Below are 27121 nucleotides of genomic sequence, written 5' to 3'. Positions count from 1 at the left end.
CGAATAGTTTCTGAAAAATCCAATTTTGAAGAAGATTTATTTTCAAAATTTAGTTCCTCTAGAAATTATTTGATCAATTTTTGCTCAAATTTTTTATTTTTCCAGGCTAAAATACAATCTTTAAAATAATGTTAAAATTGTATACCGTATAATTCAATTTTTCTTTACTACTAAATAAAATAATAAAAAATAGTAAAGTAAATACTCATTAAAAATATTTGTTGTATGGAATTATCTCTGACTATACTAAGTTAATAATTATAAGTAAAATTCTTCAATTCGCTTAAACATTTTTCGAGATATGGCGAAATACGCTAAAAGTAAAATTAACATTAAAGAGTCCAAACTGTTGAGGCCATATTTCCCAGACTGCTGCTACTCCTATATTTTAAGTGTCAGAATTTCAAATCTTTCGAAAAGTTTATTCAGAGAAAGTTTGTTTTTATAACTGATTTCGTAACTTAAAATATCATCGGCACTAATTAATTAGCAATATTTGAAGCCACCCACTCAAACCATTAAGTTTAGTTCTAGAACTGATCATTAGATCAAAAGTTATTCAAGATGGTCCATTTATTTTTTTGTGCACTGTACATATTCATCATCTTTGTAATTATTAAAATAAAATGTTGTAGCCTAACAATCCCTGAAACTTTATTTTATAAAAATTTAATGGTAATGAGATACAAATCTTTCAGTCTATAGAACTAGGCAGCACTTGTTTTTCTAAGTTCTGGAAATCACTCTGACGTTAGTTCTGAATTGCAGAATCTGGATACTGTTAAAACTATCCGACTAAACAAAGTTTTAAAACTAAAAATAGCATTTTTTGTAATTCTTTTGTGATAAAATTCACTCTTAATGTACTTAAATCAAGAATTTTTTATTTCTTTTTAAAAATAGTCTGGTGTATAAATACTTCACAAAAGAAATGTTCTGAATTTTTTTCTTTGGCTATCACAAGGACAGGACGACTGTTAGTTCCTGTCCTGAAGTCCATTTAAATACTAATACTTAGTGAGTATTTATTAATTTTTATTTAATACAGTACAGAACCCGTTATCCGGAAATCGGAAAACCAAAAAACCGGATCAAAATTCGATAAATTTTCCCGCCATTTTAAAGAGAAAAAAAAATTTTTTTCCTCATAAGATTTTAGGATTTTTCTTTCTTTTTTGAAAGATGTTTACCTTACCATCATTTTGGAAATAATCATTAGTGTATTACTTCATCGTTTTTTCTTCTTTTTAAGATTTTTTCCCAATTTTTTTTTTTTAGTTGGGTTTAACAATAAAAAAAACGGCTTTCTGTAGCGATTCAGAAAACAGGAAAAATCAGTTATCCGGAATAGCGATGGTCCCGATCGTTCTGGATAATCGGTTCCCTACTGTAGTAGTAAAAAAAAAAATTTAACAATAAGACATACAATTTTTTACATCGTGTTTAAGAATCTATTTTTGCATTACAAATTACAATATTTCAGCGAAATTGATCGAATGGTTCCTGGGAAATCGAATTTTAAATATACGAAGTTTTCAAAAGATGATTTCTCAGAAACCATTCGATTGATAATCACTCAATTGTTGTACTTTGCCCTTTGAGATTACATTCTTTAAAATAATGCAAATAACTGTATACCTTACAATTCAAAAGTGTTTTGACTATTAAATAAAATAATAAATACTCATAAAAATTTATTTTTTGCATGGAATTATCGGTGTCTAAACCAATGATATAATTGTGTCCAGGAATTTCTTTAATTTGCACAAAAATTTCTGATCTTATGGAGAAATATGTAAAAAATAAAATTAAAATTAAGGATCCAAGCTTTTATCATCATATTTCCCAGATAGCGAGAATTATTCCCCTTCATTTTGGGGGTCAGTAATTAGAATTTATCAGAAAAAAGGTGTGTTTGTTCAGAGAAAGTACGTTTTTGTGTCTGATTTCTTAACTTAAAATATCATCTGCACAAATTAATTAGCATATTTGAGGTCACCCAACCAAACCATTAAGATTGAGTCCTAGAACGTGAAAATCCGATCATTAGATCAAATATTATTCAAGGTGCTTTGTTTATTGATTTACTAATTGCAGATTAGCTAATTTTTGTATGGATTTTTAAATTTTATGGCATTTAAAATTTTAACTTTAATGTTTGAGACACCCAGGCTATAGCTTTTTTTTCTTTTTCTTTGTAAAAGAGTTTCCAAAAATACTCTTAATCTTGCAGGACAAGAGTTTTTTTATTGGTAGAAGAATAATTGTTTGAAAAACTTATTTTTAAAAACTATTTTGGAAGTCATTCCTTGTTCAGAAAGGTCTTTTGAAGTTACGAAGTAAAAAATCAGTCAGACATGTATGCAATATTGAAAAGCAGCAATTATTGAAAAGATCGCTAGTGACATGCCGAGAAAATGTTTTTTTTTTTTTTTTAACTTAGCATACATTTTTATTAATCACATATAATTTTTAAAATCATTCATTCTAAAACGTTAAAAAAATATGTAAATTTTTAAACGTGTAAAATCATTTTAAAATGTTAATAATAATGGTATTACTTCAAAGTTATTTAATGGTATTAATGAAAGCTCATTTATAATTTATTGTATGATATTAGAGGTCTGTAGCAATCACACTAAATTGTCACATTTGGTTATGATCATCCACAAGGAATGCTTCAAAATTTTGTAGAAAATGTAACCTTGGAAACATGTCACACAGGAAGGAGAAAAAATCTACAATATTTTCATCAATCTTTCCCTTTTTATTTTGCTGTCCTCACTCAAAGTTTTTATCATTATGAAATCGCCTTCCCCCTAGCCCTTGTTTGGATATGACTTTGATTCTGGTATACATTTCTGAGTTATTGTAATTCCTCGTATAGTCTTTCACTCCCACTCCCTTTTCACTTGAGATAGTAAACATTTTTGGAAGGAAAGTATAGAATGTATACAAGTAGTTTATAAATAATAATTTTTTATTATAATGATAACAGAATTTCTGATAAACAGAAAATTGTCAGGATCTCAATATAGGATGTAAAGAGTTATGATTGCGTTAAAGAACATTTCTTGAATTTTTCTTAGCTTGATTTTGTCTCATTTCATGGTTTGATACTAACACAATTTGTTTCGAATAATTTTTTTTTAATCCTGTGTCATACTTCCTTTTAATGTTCAGAAAAATGACCAAATTATTTCTGTTATTTCTAGAAGTAATTCTCTAATAAAAATACCCATGAAAAACATACCTTAAATGCTCTTAAAATGAAATAAAAAAATCCTTTGTAATTAAATGAAAATTTTAATCTGAGACATGGTTTCTTTCCTGAAATTTCATTTAACTTTCAATTGTATTTAAACAGTTGAAAAAATTAGATGTAATTTGCATTAAATTTTGAAATTAATATGAAGATCTAAAATGACAAAAGACTAAGGAAAGAAAACTTGTTTTGATACATGTGCACTGTCAAACATTGTTCATAAATAAACTTCCACAAAAGGCTACATTTAGAAGGTTTAGATTCATATTTAAATCAGGGTTTGTTGATTTAAATCAGCTTGATTTAAATCACGATTTAAATCATGATTTAAATCAAATGATATTTTTGAAAAAATCGTTGATTTAAATCAACTGATATTTTTATATATATATTGATTTTAAAAGTTGAAAAACAATGTTTTAAACCAGTGGTTTCCAACTGGCGGCCCGGGGACCGCATCCGGCCCACGAAGTCTTTTTTTTTGTGGCCCGCGAACTAAAATATATTAGTTGTTATTTTTTTGCGGACAATTTTCATAAAAATTCTATATGGGTTTAAAATACTTTTCTCCTTAATAAAAACCTAATTTCTTCGTTTATGTAAAATTTAACATACCAACGGTGCAAAGAAATTTATTTTTCTGGTTTTGCATCCAAGAAAATATTTTAAATACAAAAATAATCGTGTATGTAGCTTTTTTTTTATTTCGTTTTTTTTTGTATTTTGTGAATATAATTTAGCCCGTGTGTATCAGAAATTTTTTCGAAGAAATTCTCCGATTTAACTTCTTGAAACCACTCATTTTGGACGAAAATATTTACACACACATTTGTAATTTTAAAATTTCAATTGTAAATATCTATTCTCTGGTGGTTACAGCAGACAAACCTAAATTTTTTCATTGAATATTTTGTATGCTACTATGTAAGTTTTAATACTTTAATAATTAGATATCTGTTGCACATTAATTGTTTAATACATAGGTGCACATTAAAGTTATTGTAGCCCGAATTTTTATTATTGATTTAATATTTTGAAAATATTATTAATAAATTAAATATTTTTAAAAATCTACTTGTAATTTTAATTTGTAATTCTATACTTTTGTTTTGTACAACTTGTTAAAACTCTGACAGTAATATTTGATGTTCCTTCAAACATAAAAGAGTCCTACGAAAAATTTTGATAAAGTTGCAGCCCGCCATTTGATTTGTGTTTTTAATTGTGGCCCCCGGCCTCATGTAAGTTGGAAACCCCTGTTTTAAACTATTGATACTTTAATTATTTTCTTTTCTTAGTTTTAAAATTTATTTTAAGTAAATTGCTGCATTAAATAATTTTAGTTAACGAAATTACTTTCTTTTTTTATGTGTGTTAAATTCCAACACATTTGAAATTACAATTTTAAAAAATCTTTTGATTCTTGAGATTGAAAGTACAGATTGAAGTAAACATTTAATGCAGTCTTAATATAGACTTGTGTAACTGTAGAAAGTAATTAATAAACATGAAATCTTTTCCAAAAAAATGCAAATAATGTTAATTAAAACTCTACGTTTAGATTGAAAAAGCATGGAATTAAAATCTACATTATATTTTATTGGTGGAAAATGTATATTTCTAAAACTTGAGGTTATATTAAAAAGAAATTCCTCTAACATGCCAAAAATATACTCTATATGCCTTTCAAACTGTTTCAAAGTCTATTTGATGCAGTGGGATTATTAACTGATAACTGGTATTTTTTCTCATAATATGTTTACAGTATCTTTGACATTATCAGATTTTCTATTAAGAAATTTTGTGGAAAAAAAATTCCAAAGAGTACATAGATTTTTTAAAAAATTTATTAGCGTAACTTATCTATTTTGATAGAGGATTAAAAATGAATATTTTAATATAAAAATACACAGATTAAATATTTATTTTTTGATAAATGAATACATTTCATTTATAAACACAATCTGTTACATTTATTTTGGCATTTTAAAAATCAAGAAAAAAAATTTGAAAATCACAATTTTAAATTAAAATTATGGTTTGCTAATTGAAACTTCGTTAAAGAACAGGGAAAAGAAAATGGTTAAAGAACAGGGGTCTGTCCAAGCCAAATTTACTACCGTTTAGCGGTCCCTTCAGAAATTCAACTTTAGGAAAAACGGCAGAAAATACTTTTTTTTTTTAAATTTTATTTTTTAGTTTCGTAAGAAACGATAAATTTATATTTTTACCGTATTGTGTTGATGTTTAAATATAATTTTTTATTTTCGCAAAATATGTACCTCTCAGAAAAACCTAGACAGACCCCTGAAGAATTCTTTAAATTCTTTATTTCATCCAGTCTTTAAATTTCATTCATGCATTTGTTTCAAAATGGTTGCTATGCATTCAAAGCTATGTATTATAATGAAAAATTATTTTAGTGAGTTAGACTTTCCAAAATATCGTTAGAATATAGTTTTAATATTAATTTAATTTTTTGATTAAACATTTATAAAGTTTTCTGAATCAAAAATTAAAGTTCTTATAATGTATTTGAATAAAAATAAAAAAAATCTGATTTAAATCAAAAAATTTCGATTTAATTTTAAAAGAATCACAAACCCTGATTTAAATAGACAGTACTTTTGTATCAGCTGCAAATTAACTTTGAAGTTATTTATAACTAGAATAGTCTTCTGGAGTTAAATTCTGTGGAAGGTGTAAAAATGATATTAGTACTTCCAAAAAATAAAAATAAGAAAAAATGCATTTGCTCTGAAAAGAAAAAATTACCTCCCAAAAACAAATTATATGCCCCAAAAATTTAATAACTTTCTCTAATATTGCAGAAGTATCGAAAATTGCAAATGCCATCCAAAATCTTAATTTTAACTATAATATGTTGTAGGCCAAAAATGGACCATATGCCATTGAAATTTATAATGCCTTTACAATTGTGGATAATCTTTTTAAGTTTATGAAGTAACTGTTGCTGCATTTAATGATTGCGCCTAATATTTGTCATATGGTATATTGAACCATTCAAAAAACTTCATTAATTATCAATTATAAATTAAAAATATTTCTGAAAAGAGTTTAGTTAAAATAATATAACCAAATATCTTTATATATATATATGTATATATATATAAACAAAATAAATAAATACAAGAAAACGCGAAGAAAGTTAAGAAAAACAATAAGTTTCATTTATTGCACATAAGCTGCAAGTAAACAGAACTCATTATATATATATATATATATATATATATATATATATATATATATATATATATATATATATATATATATATATATATATATATATATATATATATATATATATATATATATAAAGCTAATTAAAAGATCATAATTGAAATTACAACATTTATTCAAATATTCTAAATTCTTTTGTTGCGAAAAGAAGGAAAAAAAATATGTTAAGCAAATTTCAAATGATAATTATGAAAACAAAAATACATTTAAGTTTTGAAAAAATATGTTTTTTTTTTTTTTTAGCTCATCATTTGTTCTAACTAATTTTGTTTTTAAATCAAAACTATCTGGGGGACACAAAACAAAGTGTATTCATAACTTATCTAAACATGTTTAGATAAATTATTTTGACTTTTTCTCAATTAATAATATTAGTAAATGTCATAAACTTGTTCTTTCATTTTAAAATTTTATGTTATATTTACTGACTATGTTCTTATTGTTAAACAATATCATTCTTATTTTAATATTGTTTGAAATCTGACAAAATAGAAACAACATATGTAATTGCATTATAAAATTAAAACATATTAAACACATTGAAGGTTTTTTTAAATAATTAAAAAATTACTGTCCCTTATTCAGTAATAACTTTCCCTTTTAATTGTATTTTAGGTTGGTACTGTAATTAAAAAACAATAGTTTTTCCTATTAGTTGTAAAGCTATTTTTTTTTTAAATTAAACTCTTGATATAGTTTATAAAAATAAGTTATTATAGTTTGTACAAAAATTTTTTTTCCTGCTCACTTGCAATTTATTGAAAGAAGGCTGGGGGGACAGTAATTACCCTCAATAAAGTAACACATAGAGTTTTTAACATTAAGTATAACTTATATACCATAAAGGAAATGTTAACCTTTAATATTCTTTAGTGAGAAATGTTATTTCTAACCTAAGACAGGGTGCGCAGCATTTTTAAAAAATGCTTAAAGGTGCTTATTTTTGACTTACAGTTTTTAAATGACCTTAAAAGTGCTTTTTTTTTCAGGGTTTGTAAAAAGTGCTTAATTTTCTTTCTTTTAAAAAGAGTTTGTTTTTTTTCATTGCCGTATTGATTGTCATTTTAAATTATAAAAAAATGTGTGATTTTCACGATTTTCTCTGCAATATTTATCAGAAACTAGTTATTTTATCATGATTATAAAAAGTTTTTAATTTTTTTTGAAAAATTTATTGACTTTTTGTTTATAAATAATTATAAGCAAATATATAAATAATTATAATAATTTTTTTAAAATTTTATTAATAAACTTTAAAAATAGAAAAAAGTAATTTTTATTACTGCACTAATCATAATTATGATTTTTTTTAAAGTGATTAAAACAATTTTTTAGAGTGCCTGAAAAGTACTTAAAAGGTGCTTTTTTTGTTGTAAAATCTGGCTATGCACCCTACCAGGAGTTTTGTTTTATTCATCTAAAGCCACCAATATAGTTTTGTTTGCCACTTTATGTATTTGAAATACACAAATATTGCATTCAAAATGATGTGTATAACAAAATATACTAATTATTCAAAGAATATGTATGTTATGTAAGCAGTCATACTAAATCATATTATATGTGTCTATGTATCCTTTAAATATAGTAAAGTATTTAAAAGTTCATTTTTGTGACAGTCATGACATTTCACTTGCGTTTTATTTTCTTGAAAATATAATTTAAATACAAAATGTGACATATTGTTTTTAATCATTTGGAAGAGCAGTTTAACATGAAATAATAATAATTAAAAAAAAGGAAAGGTTACTTTAGCATATAAAACAATTGAGAAAATGACCCTTTACCTACACCTTCAATTTCTGACATCTATGAATTTGATGATGCTAGTATTTAAATATGATTTTGCTAGCATTATAAACTATCAATACAAGCATGATTTAACTCTTCTACTGAGATTTCTTCAGTTCCTTCAAATTTGCTTATTTTGATTGTTATAATAGAATTAAAAAAAAAATTCTTGTCATTTTGAATCCTGTTAATTAGATTTCATTATTTTATAGGCATACTAACTTTTATTACAATACGTCAATATGACATTTTTATGAAATAGTAATAGTAATGTAATACATTTAAATAAATATGTTTATCAAAACCAAATTACAGGGAAACTTTAAATCTTAGTTTAAATAGCATAAATATCGAATTATTTTTTATTCTACTGCCTTGAAATCATTCCGAATATTTATTTATTCACTGTGATTGTAATTATTGATAAACTTGCTAGTGCTTAAATCTATATTTAAGAAATTGTAATTAAAACTAAAGAATTAAAATATTTGTCTTCTAAAATCTTAAGTAATATCTCATTACCTGAAAAATAGACAAAATGGAATCTTAATTTTAAACTCTGCTTAATTTCTTTTAACACAGTACAATTTTGATATCCTAATTTTCTGGGTACAAGAAAAAGAATTAAAGTGATATCAAATATCAAAATAACTTCCTTTTCTTATTATGCATCCTACAAAATGTATATCATACATATAAAAAGAAAATTAATTTATGAGAACCATTTATTCAATTAAAATTTGCATTATCACATTCATGAAAGCTTTTGTTTAATAGTCTTATATAGTTTGCTTTAGAAAAACATGAGATTGAAACTTAAATTTATGAAAATGCTGAATCGATTTTTTTAAACTACGTTTACCCTCTAGGTACCCCCACCCAATATCCTTCTGAAGGTTATATTTACATTTATGTGTAAATTTGTATTTTTATGTATCTATCATTCATTATCTTATGTTTCTCAGCAGGTGAGTGGCACTGATTTGTTTCCAGTATTTGAATCCCAGCACTTCATCTTCTCCTCCTCCTTCTTCCAGTTCTTCTCAATGTCTTGCTCTGTATCCACACCTCCAGCCAGAGTCAGAAGTAAGCTATTTATTTGTCTGTTTTTTTTTAATTCTAAAGGACTTTTCTTATTCTAATTTTGAAAAAAATTGTTTTTACTTGATTTTTTTTCTTTTTTTATTTTAATTTTAAATCACGAGTTATTATATTACAATTAATTTCACAAATCTTTGGTGGTCAGCCAACAATTGCGATTCAGTATTCAACTAAATTAAAGAGTACTTTTACACTAAATTAATTTATACATTCTATGAGATATTAATCATTAATTTTAATGATGAGGAAAAGCAAACATTTTCTTTTTGAAGTAACAAACTTTTTACATTCTTTATTGTTTTATGACACATTTTCAGTTACATAAAAAAGTTTAACTGAGTTGCCTTAAGTATAGTGGATGAATTAAGAAAGAACCACTCTGAATAGCTTTACATGACATACATAAACATACTTTCTTTTAATAAACATACCTTTTTTTTTCGATATACTCTAATTTTCAATCCCTAGAATATAGGGTCTTAAAACGTGAAAGGAGTTTTTAAAAAAAATCTGAGTGAAATAAAAAATTCCAATGGTAAATCTGTATTTTTTTTAACAAAACAAAATTTTAACCTTGATTAAATGTTTCGCCCAGGGCTACTTAAATCCTTAGTTGTAGGGTACAAATTTTTGTTGCTGTGTTAGTCAGTTATTTGTTTGCTAAAAATTACTTATGTAGAAAAGTTTTAACTAATAATTTTTTTTATAACAGAAAAACTTGACTGATAATTTTTGTTTTCTTAGAATTAAGAAGGAACTTCAAAAACCTGTTTTTTCAAAATAGATGCAAATAAATGTAAAATTTGTCTCAAGGATTAATTTAAAAAGGAAAAAAAAATCTTAAAATATTTTTGTTTATTATTAATTTTTTGAGTGATCAAAATGCAAGTGAGCAATGCAAGTTATTAAAATTGCCTTCCTTCCTTTTTATTCAAAATGAGCATTATAGAACTTATATAATAAATTTAAAATTTCTTATTTACTGTTTCACTCAGCATGAAACCATCAAACAGTACAATAAAGAGCTTTATATATGTGTAAAGTTTTTTAATAAGTTTTCAGTCAGTAGCAGTAATGCATAATTATTTAATTAAAAAAAAACATTATAAAAATGTCTTACTAATTTAAGCGGATCTGTTTCAATATTTGGAATTTTAGCAAAAGTGAAAAAATACTCGTAATTATTAGTTAAGTAAAAAAATCATTTTATAATTTTTATATATTTGTCTCCGTCTGGTGTATACTATCTACGTAAATTTTTTTTAAACTGCTAATACTGTAAGGAGGGAAAGCAAATATTAAACTATTACCAAGTTTATATATGATTGTAATATGCTTGGATGTGATCAAAGTTATTTATTTATTTAATGATTGATTATTCTACACAATTTTATTCTGTACATATCAGCAACAAAATTTTTTTTTGATTCTCTCTGCAGTAGATAAAAGAATTAATTTAAGTTATTCATGGTCCATCTAACATAAGGGCTTAGGTTATGTTACTTACTAATAGCTTAAAATGACTGTTTTTTAGAACTTCTAAGCTAATATGTCATTTTCCTGGCATTCAAAATGTGGTGAATTTCTATTTTATTTTTTTCTTGAGAGAATGTCAATAAACTACACTGCTATCTGTAAGATATTAATAAATGTAACTAAATAAATATACAAAAAACATGTTTTGATTGTGTTGAAGACTTTAAATTTGTAGAAATTTTTTGGTCTGAATTGTCATGTTTCCTAAGAATCACCCATATACCACCTACGTCATAAGCTACTAATTTTACTAAAACTGCTCATTTATACTAAGCAATAATGTTCCTTTAAAGATTTTTTTTCGTGGATAAACTTATTATCCCAGAGTGTTTCTCTTTAAGCTGGAATGGTCATTAATGCTTATGTTGGGTAATTGATTTTCAGCGATTTTTGTCAGAAGAAATTTCTCTTGTGCATAATATTTTTTATTCTAATTATGGGATTGCTAACCTATAGAATTAATTAAGTAGTAAGAAAAAGTTAATTTTGAGAGTTTATGTATAGTAATTTTATATTCAATTTGTCAAGCTTTATGGACATTACTTATTTTTATGAAAATAAAAAGTACATCATAAATGTAATTTTTTTATTACTTTTGATGAATATTTTTAATGTAATTCAACTGTTTAAATTATTTTGAAACAATTTAAAATTTTTCTTAATAGAAAAATGGGTAATCACATGCTATTTTTAATTTTTTTAAAAAAATATCATTCAATATAAATATTTTACATCACAACATCTACAATAACAATCTCTTATTTTCATTCCGATCTAAAAGTGTCTATTTATCAGGGTGGCCATCCACCTGGAAAACCTGGAATTATCAGGCAATTTTTTTATACTGGAAAAATCAGGGAAATTTGGATAAAAACCTGGAAAAATCAGGGAATTTTAAAGGAAAGCTGGAAATTTTTTCTTTCATAATTTTTTTAATTTCACTAATTTAAATTATTTACTAATTTTCTTAATTTAAATTATTTAATTCATTATACCCACTCTTTTTAGACAGAAATGTATCTCCAAACAGTTGAAATATCATCTACTTAACGATACTTTGCTTGCATCAAAATTTGCTCCATTACAGCTCTGCTAAACTAGAATGTCACATAAAATTAAATTTTCCCACTGTTGCTAAACGAATGTAGAAACCTTTGACCACTATGGGACTGTGCAATTTAGGAGAGATTGTGATGGAGGTGGAAAAAGATTTAGGATATTAGCTTCTATTTTTAAATACTGTCTTTGGGCTGAATCCATTTACGGAAAACTTAAAGAGTTTTTAAGGAATATTTCAGTTAATTTATAGTCTCTACATCTAGGTTTCTAGGCTGTAGATAATATAAACAAATTTTAATTATTTGTTTATGTTTACCTATAGTTGAGAAAACCATATTTAGTAATTATTTACATTTAAGGCCAAGTGATATCTAATGAGAGAATGCAGGGATGCCTCAGGTGACTAAAATGCGACTATTTGCAACTATTTTCGGCCTCAGGCAACTATGGCTACTTTTGTCACCTGAAAAGGCTATAAAAGCAACTATTTTTTGGAAAAGGCGACTATTAGGAGACTTTTCTGTGCTCCTAGCAGTGTTTTATTTTAGCATAAATTGGGTTGACAACCTGCGGCATCTTCTGAATATAATGAATTTTTGTTTCTAAAAAATAAAAAAAAATATTGAATTGCAAATTTGAGTCATCACTTTCTAATGCTCTCAATTTGCACGGATTCCATTGTGAATCTATTTTGTTTCTCAGTCTCCTTTTCAACGGTTATTGCTACTAAACTCTGCCTGATTTTAAAGAATCCAATTTTTAATACGATACTATGATGCATTAATTCTAGCATTTAAAAGTATTTAATGTTCTGCAAATATACTAATTTTTTTTTCTATAAAAATTTAGTGTTAGAACACTAACGTTAATTTAAAAATTATCGTATTGGCCGTCAACTTGACTAAATGGATTACAATGAAGTCATTTGATAAAATTTTAGTCATGTTATTGAAAAAAATTGTTTTTATTTAGGCGACTATTTTCATGCTTTAGGCTACTAGAAGCCACTATTTTGCTCATTTTTTTCTGTGGCAACCCTGTAATGCAGATCAAATGATATCGGGACTGGGATAGCCTGGTTAGTAGGGCACCGAGCCCATGTCTAAGAGAGAGTGGGTTCGATCCCCGTCGGCCGAACACTCCCCGTGAATTAAATGGTGACCGGTGCACGTTAAATCTGTCGAGTCACAAAGTCCTCCATGCTAGATCAGTACCTCCTCTGGAGGTACTGATCTAAGAATTTCCTCGTCTTCTGGATTGGTTCAAAATAACAAGACTACAGAGTTGAGTATTAGTAGTCATAAACCCAAAATTGGGTCGGCTGTTCAGCAACGGTCATAAAATAACAAAATCTAATCATATCTAATGAGATATCTAATAGTATATCTAAATGAAATATTTATTTTATTTCATTTTATCGGGAGAAAATTCTGCCATGTAAAGGAAACAATCTAGAACTTGCAGGGAGGTCTATATTAGCAGAATTTCTTTAAAAATTTGATTTATTTTACATATTTACCGTACCATATATATTTATCCCATTTTGTATGATGATATTGTATTGTAGGTAAGAGTAATACAATTTTTTCATTCGTAAAAATTCTTTTTTCAGAAATATGCATCCTTGGAGAAGAGCTCTAAGTTGAACAAGATCTGTTGAGGTAAATAAATAATTTTTAATAAGTCTTTTGTTTTGTATTTGTTTCATAATTAAATTTAATGTGTGTAAAAGCTCTTTTAAATCTATTCTAATATTGGTCTTAAATCTCCCTACTTTTAACGGCAGACCCTTATTTTCCGTGATCACTCCAAAGCTTCTTTAAACTTACATACGGCCTTATTTTTAACAGCAATGTGAAATCTTTTTTGTAAAAAGGGACATTTGTTCATTTTTCTCTGTTTGGTAAATTTTGTTTTTCATTTACAGAATATCATTATCTTTTAATTAAATTTATATAATTAATTTATATTAATACTTTTCTCCTTTTTACTGTTTAAATTTTTATGCATAATTTTTTGTTTGCAAATTATAGAATTTGATTTATATTGTTTAATGAATGTAATACTCGTATACCTTCATTTTTACATGTTATGCTTTTGAAAAAACATTTTTTGATTTATGAATAATATGTTAATGTTTTTTTCTACTTTTTTTGTGACTACTTTTTTTCTTCTTCAAAATTTACACACGACTTTTTTGATATTGCATAAAAAAGAACTTTTGATAGGAATGTTTAAAATAATTAGAAATAAAGATTGAAAACACTGACTAACTGCTATTTAAAAAGAAAAAAGTAAAGTTTCATGTGTCTTTCAGAACATGAATTAACAAGTTTTAGAACTTAATAAATATGTATAAAAACTATTTCTAATTATGCATAGCAAAATATATTATTTCAGATTGTTTTTTTATTAAATCTTTTAAAATTTCTTCCTAGAAAACTTTGTCGAAAAATAATTTTTATAAATAATTTATCAATTTTTATTCGGCCTAATATTTGGCCAAATGTTCGACGAACCAAATGTTCCACAAAAAGGACGAGTATTCGTTACATACCTGAAAAAAAACCTATCTTCAACTAATTTTATTTTACATATTTAGCTTACCTTACCTTATATATTTATCCCATTTTGTATGATGATATTGTATTGTAGGTAAGAGTAATATAATTTTTTCATTTATAAAAATTCTTTTTACAGAAATCTGCATCCTTGAAGAATAGCTCTTAAGTTTAACAAGATCTATTCAGGTAAATAAATAATTTTTAATAAATCTTTTGATTTGTATTTATTTTGTAATTAAATTTAATGTGTGTAAAAGCTTTTTTTTTTGTGTTTGGAAAACTCTTTTGATGCTATTTCTAATATTGGTCTCAACTCTCCCTTTTTTTTATTGGAGACCCCATATTTTTTGTGATCACTCAAAAGCTTCTTAAAACTTACATGCGTTCTTATTTTTAACAGTATTGTGAATTTTTTTTTACAAAAAGGGACATTTGTTCTTTCTGGTAAACTTCTTTTTAATTTACAGAATATCACTTTCTTTTGCCGCATTAAAACTATTTCACCTTTTTATATTTTAAGTTTTTTCTTACCATAATTTTTAAAATAGTTTTAGGTTACGATAGTGCTACTTTTTTCTTAATTTACTTTTTTTGTTTAGTAATTTTTTTTAAATGATTTTAAAAGTTTTATTACATTAATTTTTCTATAAGTTTCAGTTTAGTATTAGTACACGTTTAGTATAAAACATTAATTTGTTGTCGAGTTATTTTAATACACTTTTTTGAGTTATTTACAGAATTTTTTTTATGTTTAATGCCTTTCCAAGTTTTTTCTTAATTTTATTTATGCAAAATTTTCACTTTAGTCTGTGTTTTGCTTTTGTAACATATATTAATTTTTGATTTTTTCGTACATTATTCAGTCTACAGATTTTATCTTTAGCTGTATAAATAATATATATTTTTATATTAGACTTTAATTTGTTAACTTCGTTTTTTTTATATTTAATTACTTTTAGTTTAGTATAAGTTATTATCAATCAATGTTTTTATTTGTAAATTGCATTTTTTTTGTTATAAAATTTAAGCATAAATTTATATTAATACTTTTCTCCTTTTTACTGTTTAATTAATTTTATTTTGTATATATATATATATATATATATTGTAAATTGTAGAATTTGATCTATATTGTTTAATGAATGGTAATACTCGTATACCTTCATTTTTGAATGTTATGCAATTACAGCATTTTTTGATTTATGAATAATATGTTAATGTTTTTTTTTTTGCATGTAAAAGTGTTTTCTTACATTACTTATATATGAATTTAATTTAAGTATTAGTACACTTCACATAAGTTTATAATAGTATTACTTTATCTACTTTTACATTTTAATTATTTAGTATATTTACTTGTTTAATTTTTAGATTTCAATTGGCTTGAATTTAAATAATATATTTAAGTTTTTGTATTCTACGTATTAGCAACTCTTTTTTTTTATTTCATTAATTTATGTATTAAATTTAGTTTACTGTTAAAACATTTAAAATTAGTTTCCATTAATATTAGTCTCCATTAATATAAGTTTCCATTAATATTAATTTATCTTTATTAACTGTATTGTTTCTATAAAAAAAATTTTTTTGATTTACATGATTATATATTCAAATTTTTCTTACGCATATTTTTCACTCGTTTTTAAAATAATTATTACTTATTAATAATTTTTTTCTACGTTTTTTTCTTTAATTTACTAAATTTCATTTTATTTTGCCAAATAAATAATATAATATATAATTTGTGCTTTATGTGTTTACAATTTATCCTTTCCACTATTTTTCAGTGTCAAATTTAGACTACCCATTACTTTGTGTTTTGAAAATTAAAAAGCCAAATCTGTCATATTTTCACTTAGAGAAAACATACTTTGGTGTCTAATGACATATTTTAGAAATAGATATACTAATTATTTAGCTTATTTAAAGCATTCATTAAAACAAAAATTATTTAGGTTGATATCTCTTTTTTTCCAGCTCACTGTAAGCAGTTTACATTAATAGAACCATTATTATTTCCATCTATTGTTATCCTATTTTTGTTTAAGTTTCAAAATTTGTAATTTATATTTTTTCAAAAAAAATTTTAATCTAATTTTTAAATTATTTTTACTTTAGAATTTCATTGGTATTCCGAATTGTAAACAGTCATGTCATTTAAAGGTAGAATTGAATTGCTTAACTTTCGGAATTTGGTTTCCTCTTACTTTATAGGTTGAAAGTTTTCTAAACTTATGTTTGTAGATGAAAAAAAAATGTACATACATTTTTATATGGTTTAATTGAATATTACTACAATTAATATTTGTCACCAATTATTAGTTCTGTCAAAATGTTACTGCACTTGTAATGTTTTACTGAAGAATTATTTTAGTTGTAGTCTGAATATATTGTTAAAATTTTCAGTTAATCTTGTTTGATTGCAAAATTAAATTATTTTGCCTGTAGATTTTAGATTTGTGTGATATTGTTTAATTCAAAAAATTTAATTTTATTTTGAATTGTGAATGATATTTTGAGCTAGAGTATTTTGTGTACTTTTTTCTTTAAATACTTTTAATTACTCTACGCTTAGCTTTAGTAAACTTAAAAGTAGTTTTGTTTCAATTCACTGTTGAGTTTTCTAGTAATTTTGTGCTTCTATAACACAACTTTATTTTATTATTTAGGTTATTATTATTTATTTAATTACTAACACTTTTTTATCTATAGACTGGAGTTTTACTGAAATTTGTATTGTATAAGGTTTTGTATTATTGCAATTAATTTTAGTAAAATATTAGCATAATTAATTTTTTTTATTTATTTTTCTTTTTATTATTTTTTTTTCTTATTTACTTTATTTTGCTTATTTATTTATTTTATTTAGTTAGTTAATTAATTTATTTATTTATAGATCTATTAATTTTGCTTAAATGTTAGAATATGATTTACTTTCTTTTATATATATTTTTTATTTCATTTTAGTTTTGTGAAAGTTTATATGAACTTTTTTATTAATTTTAGTTAGTCTTATTATTTTATGTTAATTTTTCTTAGTTTATTGTTTAATTGTTGCTATGATCTTTGTTTATTGTTTCTCGTATATCATATAGAATTTGATTTTTTTTTTTTGTTAAATTAAAATAAAACTTTTATTTTATGACTTTAAAATTCTTTTCCTTCATATTTTTTTTTGTTTTGTTTTAATTTAGTATTTGTTTGCATCAATAATGAGAAAAATCCTGCAGATTTTCTTGCAATTCTGAATGGCAATGGAAAAATAACATCATCAATGAAAAAAGGAGTTATTAGCTTTGATTTCAGCTAATATATAATAGCCAAAAATTTAAAACATAAATTGATAATTTCTATATTTATTAATTGCGAATTAAAAAAGAATAATGCTAAATATAATTTCAGACGAACTAGAGTGTGTTTTGGAGCAAATGAGTGTTTTGGAGCAAATTTAATATTGAACATTTATATCAATTATATAAATAATTTAAAGCTTCTTTAGCTCATGACCTATTTACTTCTAGTTGCTATCTAATTATATAACAATTTTCTGATTCAACGAACATTTTTCATTAAAAATTACGTTTACTGAAGGAATCTTATCTGAAATAAATATTGTTTTTCAAACTTATAACATTCATATAAATTACGCTGTTTTATTTATTTTTCTTTTATCACTTCGATGTTTTTATTTTTTCTTCTGCATTTTCACATTGATTATTTTATTAAATTGGATACTTTTATTGATGTATTATAGCAATTTAGAAAAGAAGAAGTTTGAGGTCAACCTTTTTTCGAACACTTTTTCTGTTTCCAAACATAACTTCGAATTTATAAGTCTTCATAATGAATTTAATCTACATCTATGCATTATAATAAAATAACATTTGGGAAATATCAGAAGGAAACAATATTAATCAACCCTTTATTTAACCTATCATCCTTTTTCACTATCTATGAGAGATCATTAATAGCTAAGGCAGGTGTTTAACAGTTTACTACTAAATAGATCTTTTTTTATGTCCAGACATTAGTAAAGCAACAACCTTGATTTTGCTTCACTGATAAGAAACAAAGGTCTCTGTAATCAATCTATAGTTTAAAAAAATTATAAATTTAAAAAAATCTAGTTTGAAATTATATAGATGGAATTGTTTAATTCTGTAGAAAAATATTATTTAAAAAATATTGACTCGTTTTAGAGCACAAAATTTTAGATTGTTAAATGATTTATAATTTCTTTTCATTTATTCAGAGAATGAATGAAAAGAAATTAGAGAAATATTTTGGAGAATTTTAAGCAATATTTTAATTATTTTCGGTGCATAGTTTAATTTATGGTAAATAAATTTACAATATGACAGGGTGGCCACCCACCTGGAAAACCTGGAATTATCAGGGAATTTTTTTATACTGGAAATATCAGGGAAATTTGGACAAAAACCTGAAAAAATCCGGGAATTTTAAAGAAAAGATGGAAATTTTTTCTTTGATAATTTTTTTAATTTCACTAATTTAAATTATTTACTAATTTTCTTAATTTAAATTATTTCATCCATTATATCCACTTTTTTTTAACGGAAATGTATCGCCAAACAGTTGAAATATCATCAATACTTTGCTTGCATCAAAATTTGCTCCATTACAGCTGTTAAACTAGAATGCCACATAAAATTCTCCTACTGTTGCTAAACGAATGCAGAAACCTTTGACCACTATGGGACTGTGCAATTTAGGAAAGATTCTGGTGTAGGTGGAAAAAGATTTAGGATATTAGCTTCTATTTTTAAATACTGTCTTTGGGCTGAATCCATTTATGGCTCAAGTTTGTTCCGATGCTTTGGGTGGTAATTTTTTTTTCTATTTTGACAAAATGTTTTTGTATTTTTAACTTTATAAAATTCTCCAAAAATTGGTTGGTTATAATTTAATAATAATAGATTTTATATTCCACTCTTTTTCTGAAAGTTTTTGTATTCCCATTCAAAAAAATCTGTGAATTATTTTTTCTCAGCAAACCAACCAATCACACATTTTTTTTTTTTTTACAATCGCTAACAGCAATGTTTGTCGACGAATTGTTGCATTAATGCTAATTTTTTCTATTTCATTTTAATCTTTTATAACATATTTTAATTTGAGAAAAATAGGTTTTTTTAAGAACTAACTATATATTAATATTTAATTTTACTCTTTTGTTGGTCAATATATGATTTTTGATTCAAAATTTTGTACCAAAGCATTAAAAAATAAATAAAAAATCTTGCCATATTGTCAAAATAAATAATTTTTTTCAAGATGATATGTTAAAAAAATAACATTTTGAATAAAATATTTTATAATATAGACACTTTTCTTGTACACACATCCTACACTTTATAAGAAAAAAGAAACAAAAACCTGGAAATTTTAGGATTTTTATCTGGAAAAACTGGAAAAATCAGGGAAATTTGAAATCTGATTTGAGTGACCACCCTGTAGCATTCTAATGGCATGTGAACTCTTAAAATTAGAATAATTTTCACCTTTTTCCACCACTACATTTAAATATTTTTAAAGTCGGATAAAGAATTGATCTTGCTCAAAATTATATTTCTTGGTCCTATAAAAATTCTATTTCAATTTAAAATTTGGGCTTTAGTTTTCTTCCAATGTTAAATGTATTTTGTTCAAAACTCAAAAATTGAAATGTTGTGTAATAGGTACTAAATATACTAGTATAGGTTCAAAGTATTATATTAATATATATTTGTTATTTATTAATACTGTACCTATACTGAGCAGTTTTAATACTGATACTGTGAAAATGAGTGTCTTATAGCTCCTAGAAAGGACAAAATATTTACGAGAGAAAAATTATTTGACAGTGGCAAATATCGACTATCGTGAGTCGGCTGCAAGCAGTTGCTGCCAAGTTATGCAGAATGCAGTTAATCTTTATTCTGATAGGATGATCTACAAAAAAATGTGTTTTACTTTTAATTTTATAACTTTAAACCACCAGAGAGGGGAGCAAATAATAAATAAAGTTATTCAGTACTGATTTATTGAATATTTTCTTTTTATTCACCTTGTATCAAAATGGTTATAGTATACATATTGTAATGTGAGATTTTTCATTCCTAAATTTTTTAAATTTTCTCTATGGGTACAGTTTTTTATTTTCTTAGAAAGGCAAGATATATACATATACATATATATTTGGGGAACTACAAATGTTCATAAAAGATTATGTTTATTTTAAAGCTAACAAGGCCTGATTTTATAAATTAGTCACAAACTGTCATTATCATTCTTTGTCATAAATCATGTATAAATTCGAAAAATACAGTTTTTGTAAGTTCTTTTAAAGTTAATATTAGTGTGCCTCGAATAACATTTGAAAATGTAAGTTTTTTTTTTCATATAAATTTAAGCAAATTCTAAATTTATTCCAATTTTTCAAATTGAGAATACATATTATTTTATTTTTATTTAGTATTTCAAAGTCTTATTAGTCAAATAATGTTTATTTCATTAAATACTATTAAATTAGGCATTTGAAAAACTTAAAATAAAATAATTCAAGCATAAATATTTTGAAGACAAACAATTTAGTATTATGGATGATAATTATTGTGGAAACATGGATTCATGCTTGAAATCTAATATCTTAGATGTACTAAAGAATAAAGCACAAAAAATTTCCGAATTTTATGTTGAAATGTGCATGTTTTTACACCTTTACTGATACATTTTGCTTTACAACCCTGGAGGTGTTTGCTTGACAAAATGTTGACTATGATACACACCATTTAAAAAGAATTTCCTTAGCATAGGTTTTACCTTATCTACAAGATATTCCTTTTTTTCTTACTTTGCATTTTATAATCTCTCTTTTTTTGTGGGTCAATGTAGATTTTTTATGATCTTACAAAAATATTTATATAATTTTTTTCATGGAAGTATATGATAAAGTAACTCTCTTTGGTAATTTGGCACTAAAGCATTCTTCTTAGATCTAAAAATCATTGCTCTTCTTAACTTTATAAATCTGTAATTTTTTTTTATTTGCAAATTTTATGAATGAAAATTTTCATTGTTTTATTTTCTTTCATTTTGAATTTGATCAAGTAATGCTTTGTAAAATAAAAACATGTGTAATAGTTAAAATGCCTCTTGACTACTTTCACAAAGAAGATTATAAAGTTGACCACAGCCTTACACTCTAAAAGAATTTACAATTATATGCAGTTGTGAAGTCGAAATTCAGGTGTGGTTGGAAGTTGTATGGTATAATTGACTAATTGAAGGTAGTGATGAAAAGCAGGATAATGAAAAATTAAGTTGAAGATGAAAACTAAATCATAAATTATAATAAAACTTTTATTTAGTAGTATTTGTAGAGCTCAAGTTACAAAAATCATATTTTATCAATAAGACTTTAAGTTAAATAAATTTTGCACAATATTAATAAAGACAGGCCATAGGAGTTAAATCTCCCATGACCTACTTAATGAAAAGCTAAATTAAAAAGTAATTGAATTGTTCCCCACAGACAGTTAGAATCATGAGAAGAGATCCAAGGTTGGTGATTTATCGAAAAATAACATAGCCAAAAATAAAGCCAGTCCCCCATAATCAATATTAGGTTTGAGAAATACCTTGGCAGTCACAAATCGCCAGCAAGACTGTGAGAATTACTATGACTGTGTAACTGGAACATATTTGTGATAAGAATTTTAAGAATAAAGAGTTATAAATAAAATAAAAAAATTCTATTAAGCGCAACAGTGAATTAATGAGTCTGCATTATTATTGAAATAAAAAGTTAGCCGTTACATTGATCAGTGAGAAAAGAATAAAATATTTTATATTCGCTATTTATAAAAATTAACTAATTGATTTAATTTAATTATAATTTGATTAAGAATGAGTAAAGAAGCAAGTTTAAGAAATTAAAGAAATTTTAAAAGCTAGAAGATCTGTAATGTCCATTGTGGCATCACAACACTAGCTTGCCCTAGTGAATTATCCTGACTATAAAATGGGCAAAAAATTTAAATATTTTAAAAGTTATTCAGCTTTTTTAAAACTGTCAACTTAGAGAAATTTTTCTTAATGAAAATTATTTAAATCGAAGACTTATTCTTAGCCCAGATAATGTAGCATTGGAATAATTGTTCAAGTATTAAAATGTAAAACCAGTTTCCCAAAAGTGACTTTTCTTCATATTGATGCTTTACTTCGTTTTCAGAATTAGCATGGATAATAATATTGGCTAAAGAAAGGTCAAACATGAGCGGGCTTTCATGTGTTATAGATGACAGGGAAAACTTGGATTTCTCAGAGAATTTTATTTTAACTCTAAAAACCAGAAATAGTCAGGGAAAGTTACAGTTTTTTATAAAATACCTAGAAAATTCCTACATCATACCTAGAAAAAACCATTCTCAGAATTTTCAATAACAATAATCAGTTATTGAGATTCGAGTTAAGTAATTCTAATGTTTATTACAATTATTTTATAAAATTCTACTTTTAAGTGAAACTTTTCTATGTATCCATTCTCATTCAATTATATGGTTTTGCTCACAAAATCTAATTTTTGACATAAGGAATAAAACAAATCAAAGTTTTCTGATAAAAAATTGCATGGTATTGGTATAAATAAAATATGATATGAATTTCCATTGAAATTTATCTGATATACCTGGAAAAATCAGGGAATTTTTTTCTGAAATTGAGTGGCATCTAGGATGACCCAACAGTTGTTACAAACTCACAACAGTTATGAAAATAGCTTATTATTCACACAAAAAAAGGAGCTTTATTTCATTTTATGACCGAGTCTTTAAAAAATATCCTATAACTTAATCCTATGGCCAATGACTCTTTGAGATGAATAAAAAAAATAGTGTATCCCTGATGGTTACAAATTATTGTAGCTATTTTAAATCATAAAAAATAAAATCAAAATGCAAAATTATTAAAAATACCTAGAGACATTTTTAATGAGTTTAACAAATAAAATATTAAAATTCAAAATTATTATACAAAAAACGGCCAAAATTTTAGCATGTAAAATTATGTATACAATTCAATGTACTAAATTTAAATTAAGATTGTAAAATAAATAAAAATTGCATTGTATTATTCTATTTTGATTTCTGTCATTAAAATTCTCAAACTGTCATTACCATTCTTATACAAATTTAAGATGTATGGTAATGATATAGTTTAAGATGTATGGAATTTGTCCTGCAGCATAGCTACCAACTCTACAGGATTTTGCCATTTTTTTCTGGATGTAATAAAAATTTTCCTGATTTTTGTACATGTTTGAAAATTCTCTATAATTGAGGGAGTTTTCTAGTTAAAAAAAAATCCCTATTAGAATAGAATTTTTATACATTTTATGTCTCGCTTGAATATTTAGATAAGTATTATGAATACATAATGAAGTGGGCCTCACTTAGAGTAATCAGTTTAAAGCTTTCCTATCTTTCTTTTTCTTTGTTCTAAAAATTTCAGTTTCTTTTTATTCAGAACACCCCTTTTAAATTATAAAATCTTATAATTATCAATGATTATTAACTTTTATACTGCTATTTAAAATTATGAGTTAACATGAAACAGAAAGTTTCAAATTCATATAATGTAAATCAAAAATGAAAAATATTGCAGACCATTTATGTATATTAGTGTAATAAAGGTTTCGTATTTTGGTGACAATAAAAATCCCTAAAATTCCCTATATGTAAAATATTTAGCATATTCTGCAGGAAACCAAATATTGTTACTTTTATAAAAACTTTTATATATTTTGTACAAAGACTTAAACAAAAATTTACAACAATATTAAAATCAACTCATAAAGGGTAAGGATGTTAATGGCAGCAATAAAAATTGTTCAACTTACTTTATTATTCAATATACCTAAGCAAGATTGTTAAATATTTCCATACAAATATTCTTTTTTCATTCTAAATCAGCTGCTACTAAGAATAAATGTTATTTGAGTTACTAGTGGCCATGAAACTGTTGAATGGTAAAGATGTTAAATGCTGGGAAGTCAAACTTAGTGCAAAAATATTTTTAAAATGCAGTGAAACATAAAGAAGCAACTTAGTTTTACATTTTTAATATATGTGGTAATCATAGTTTTTTTCATGATCCATTTTTATTTAAAGAATGGATAGAGCATGAAAGACCTTTTAGTATTTATATTTATCCTGATTAAAGAAAGGTAGTATGTAGCTCTGTAAAGCACATGCAAATGACGAATAAATACAAACAGAAATTAGATGAAAATACTTCTTTCTGTGGTTTCTGTTAACAGGACAGTAAATCGCACAATTCTAGAAAAGCCGTCCCCAATTTTTTCCGGCTATGGAGCCCTAAATTATTAAATTATCCGGTAATAATTAAAATAAAATACTTTATTTTTATTTTAAACTTTTAATATTTAAAAAGAGAAATAAAAATTTTTCATTTTTTTATTTTTAATAATTTTAGTTTAGGTTTTATGTTTAAGAGTTCAACACTATCTTAGAGATGAATCTAGTCTAGTTGAAAATTTGTTTTTATATTGCTATTAGAAACTGTTTTAAATATTGAAAATAATTATTAGGGAAGCATTTTTCTTTATTAAAAAATTCAGTTGTTTTATTTTTATTTGAAAAGCGCAGTGTGAAATACTATTGTAAATTCTTATAAATGCATTTTTTTTCATACTTTTTCAAATAATTAGAAATGAAAACTTTTAAAAAAAGATTTAATTTTTCTAACAGCAAAGTTTTTAATTCTAATTTTTTGACTTATTACTATAAATACAATTACAGATTTCAAAAACTTTTTAAAAAGTCTCAACTGTCGAAGCTATTTTGACTCTTCCACGGAACCCTAGGGTTCTGTGGAACGTTAATTGGGAACCGTTGTTCTAGAGTGTGATCCATGTATATTTGAATTCGCAAATTATTTTTAATGTATTTCAAGATATTTTAATTGAAATCCAGCCATCTGAATCCATAAATTGTATCATTAAGAATGAGCCATAATTACGTTATTAAATAATATAAATTAATTAAAATAACATTCATCTTGAATCGAAACAAAGGTATAATATCTCACTTTAATTCAATAGCCATCCTTGTACATGAAAATACTCATTTTTATTTTATTTTATTTATTTATTTCAAACGGTTGACTGTGAACAATTTTGGTTATGGATAACTTGAGCTGAGATCCTAAAGCATTTGTACTCAGTTAAAATTTTTCATAGTACTGCCCTGATATCTTGTGTTCTGTCATTTTAGACTTGTTCTCTGTTAATTTATATACGGGGTATCTGTGCACCTGAAAAGTAATGGATTTCAGTATTGAACAAAATTTGTCATGAAATGTCATGATTTTAACTATTTTTTTTTTTGAAAAAATCATGGAAAGTTCATAGATTTAGGTTGCCAAAATATCTATTTTTTAAAATGTAATCCCCCCCCCCCCCAATTTCAGAAAGTTCGGATGCTCTGAATATCTGAATTAGTAACAAAATCCCCATTCACAGTCAGATTTCATTTACACATAAAATGTTTTTTTTTTCCTGTTCTTTATAAAATTATGGTGTTCTTTCAAAAACTGAAATAAAGAACATCATTTCTAGAAGGAATTATCTTTCAAACTCCAGTGATTTCAGAATATTTTTATTTATTATTTTTATTTTATGCTTTTAAGAAGAAATTGAACAGCTTTAAATAACTACATATATCTGACTGTATTTAGTTATTTGCTTTTGTATGTTTTTCAGCTATTTTATTGCTTCAACTCTTTCTTTACTCTGTTTTTTTTTTAAATCAATAAATATGAAAATGCATAGTATAACAGTTTTGGTTATACCTATCATTTCAATTAATGTTGTTATAATTCTTTTTTAAATTTATTGTTGTGTTTTTGTCAGAGAAAATTTAAACTTCGGTAAGTCATGAAAGTTTCTTGGAATTATTCATGGAAAGTCATGGATTTGAAAATCTAAAATGTAGCAGATACCCAGTATACAAAAGATTCTCTTATAGCTAGGCACTATAAAACTTCATTATCATTCTATAATTGTTAAACTGTATTATTAAAAGGTAATAGCAATTTACTTTTTATTGCAGTATATGTATCGAGAACCCTGTAAAGAAGCTAAGTCTGAAAAATCTTCTGAGAAAAGATACAAGAAATAATTATATTAATGTTATTTTTTTCACTTGTTGCAGAATATATATTACTTAAGAAATAAAGAATTTTTTTTAAATTGAGTTTTATTTCTTTCACATTTATTAATCAAAGCTCAGATAAAAGTTATATTATTTACTTAATAATAATTAATTAAAAACAATACAACTAAGCAGTTACTGTTTCTAACTTAAAGTAGTTAAAATTAATTTACAATTAATACAAACTAATCACTGAATAAAGTTGTTATACATGGTTGCTTTTAATCAAGCCCAACACTCTCATAAATTTGTGCTTAAGATATCGAGTAAGATTCACTTCTAAACGACAAACTATTCATATCTGAACTATA

General features: G+C 24.7%; 1 protein-coding gene across 25 annotated transcripts in view; it reads left to right on the top strand.

Annotated features, from left to right (window-relative positions):
- The window catches only part of LOC147810004 (uncharacterized), a 38459-nt gene extending 11611 nt beyond the window's left edge, over positions 1 to 26848 (top strand). For 8 of the 25 annotated variants that reach the window (XM_087164800.1, XM_087164796.1, XM_087164798.1 and 5 more), the window contains exons 4-5: positions 9352 to 9403; positions 26709 to 26848. In XM_087164800.1, coding sequence (XP_087020926.1) covers positions 9352 to 9403; positions 26709 to 26826 — 170 coding nt within the window. In that variant the 3' untranslated portion in view covers positions 26827 to 26848. Of the gene's footprint in view, positions 1 to 903; positions 3311 to 9282; positions 9404 to 11962; positions 13605 to 13625; positions 13675 to 14713; positions 14764 to 17771; positions 20125 to 26708 lie in introns of those variants that run through there. The other 17 variants (XR_015434028.1, XR_015434032.1, XR_015434031.1 and 14 more) reach the window with 11 other exon arrangements.
- The last annotated feature ends 273 nt before the right edge of the window (positions 26849 to 27121 follow it).

Source organism: Parasteatoda tepidariorum, chromosome 5 (assembly GCF_982258835.1).
Source record: "Parasteatoda tepidariorum strain Cologne lab strain chromosome 5, Ptep-v5.0, whole genome shotgun sequence".
Classification (NCBI taxonomy): domain Eukaryota; kingdom Metazoa; phylum Arthropoda; class Arachnida; order Araneae; family Theridiidae; genus Parasteatoda; species Parasteatoda tepidariorum.
This window is presented reverse-complemented; position numbering and strand designations above follow the sequence as displayed.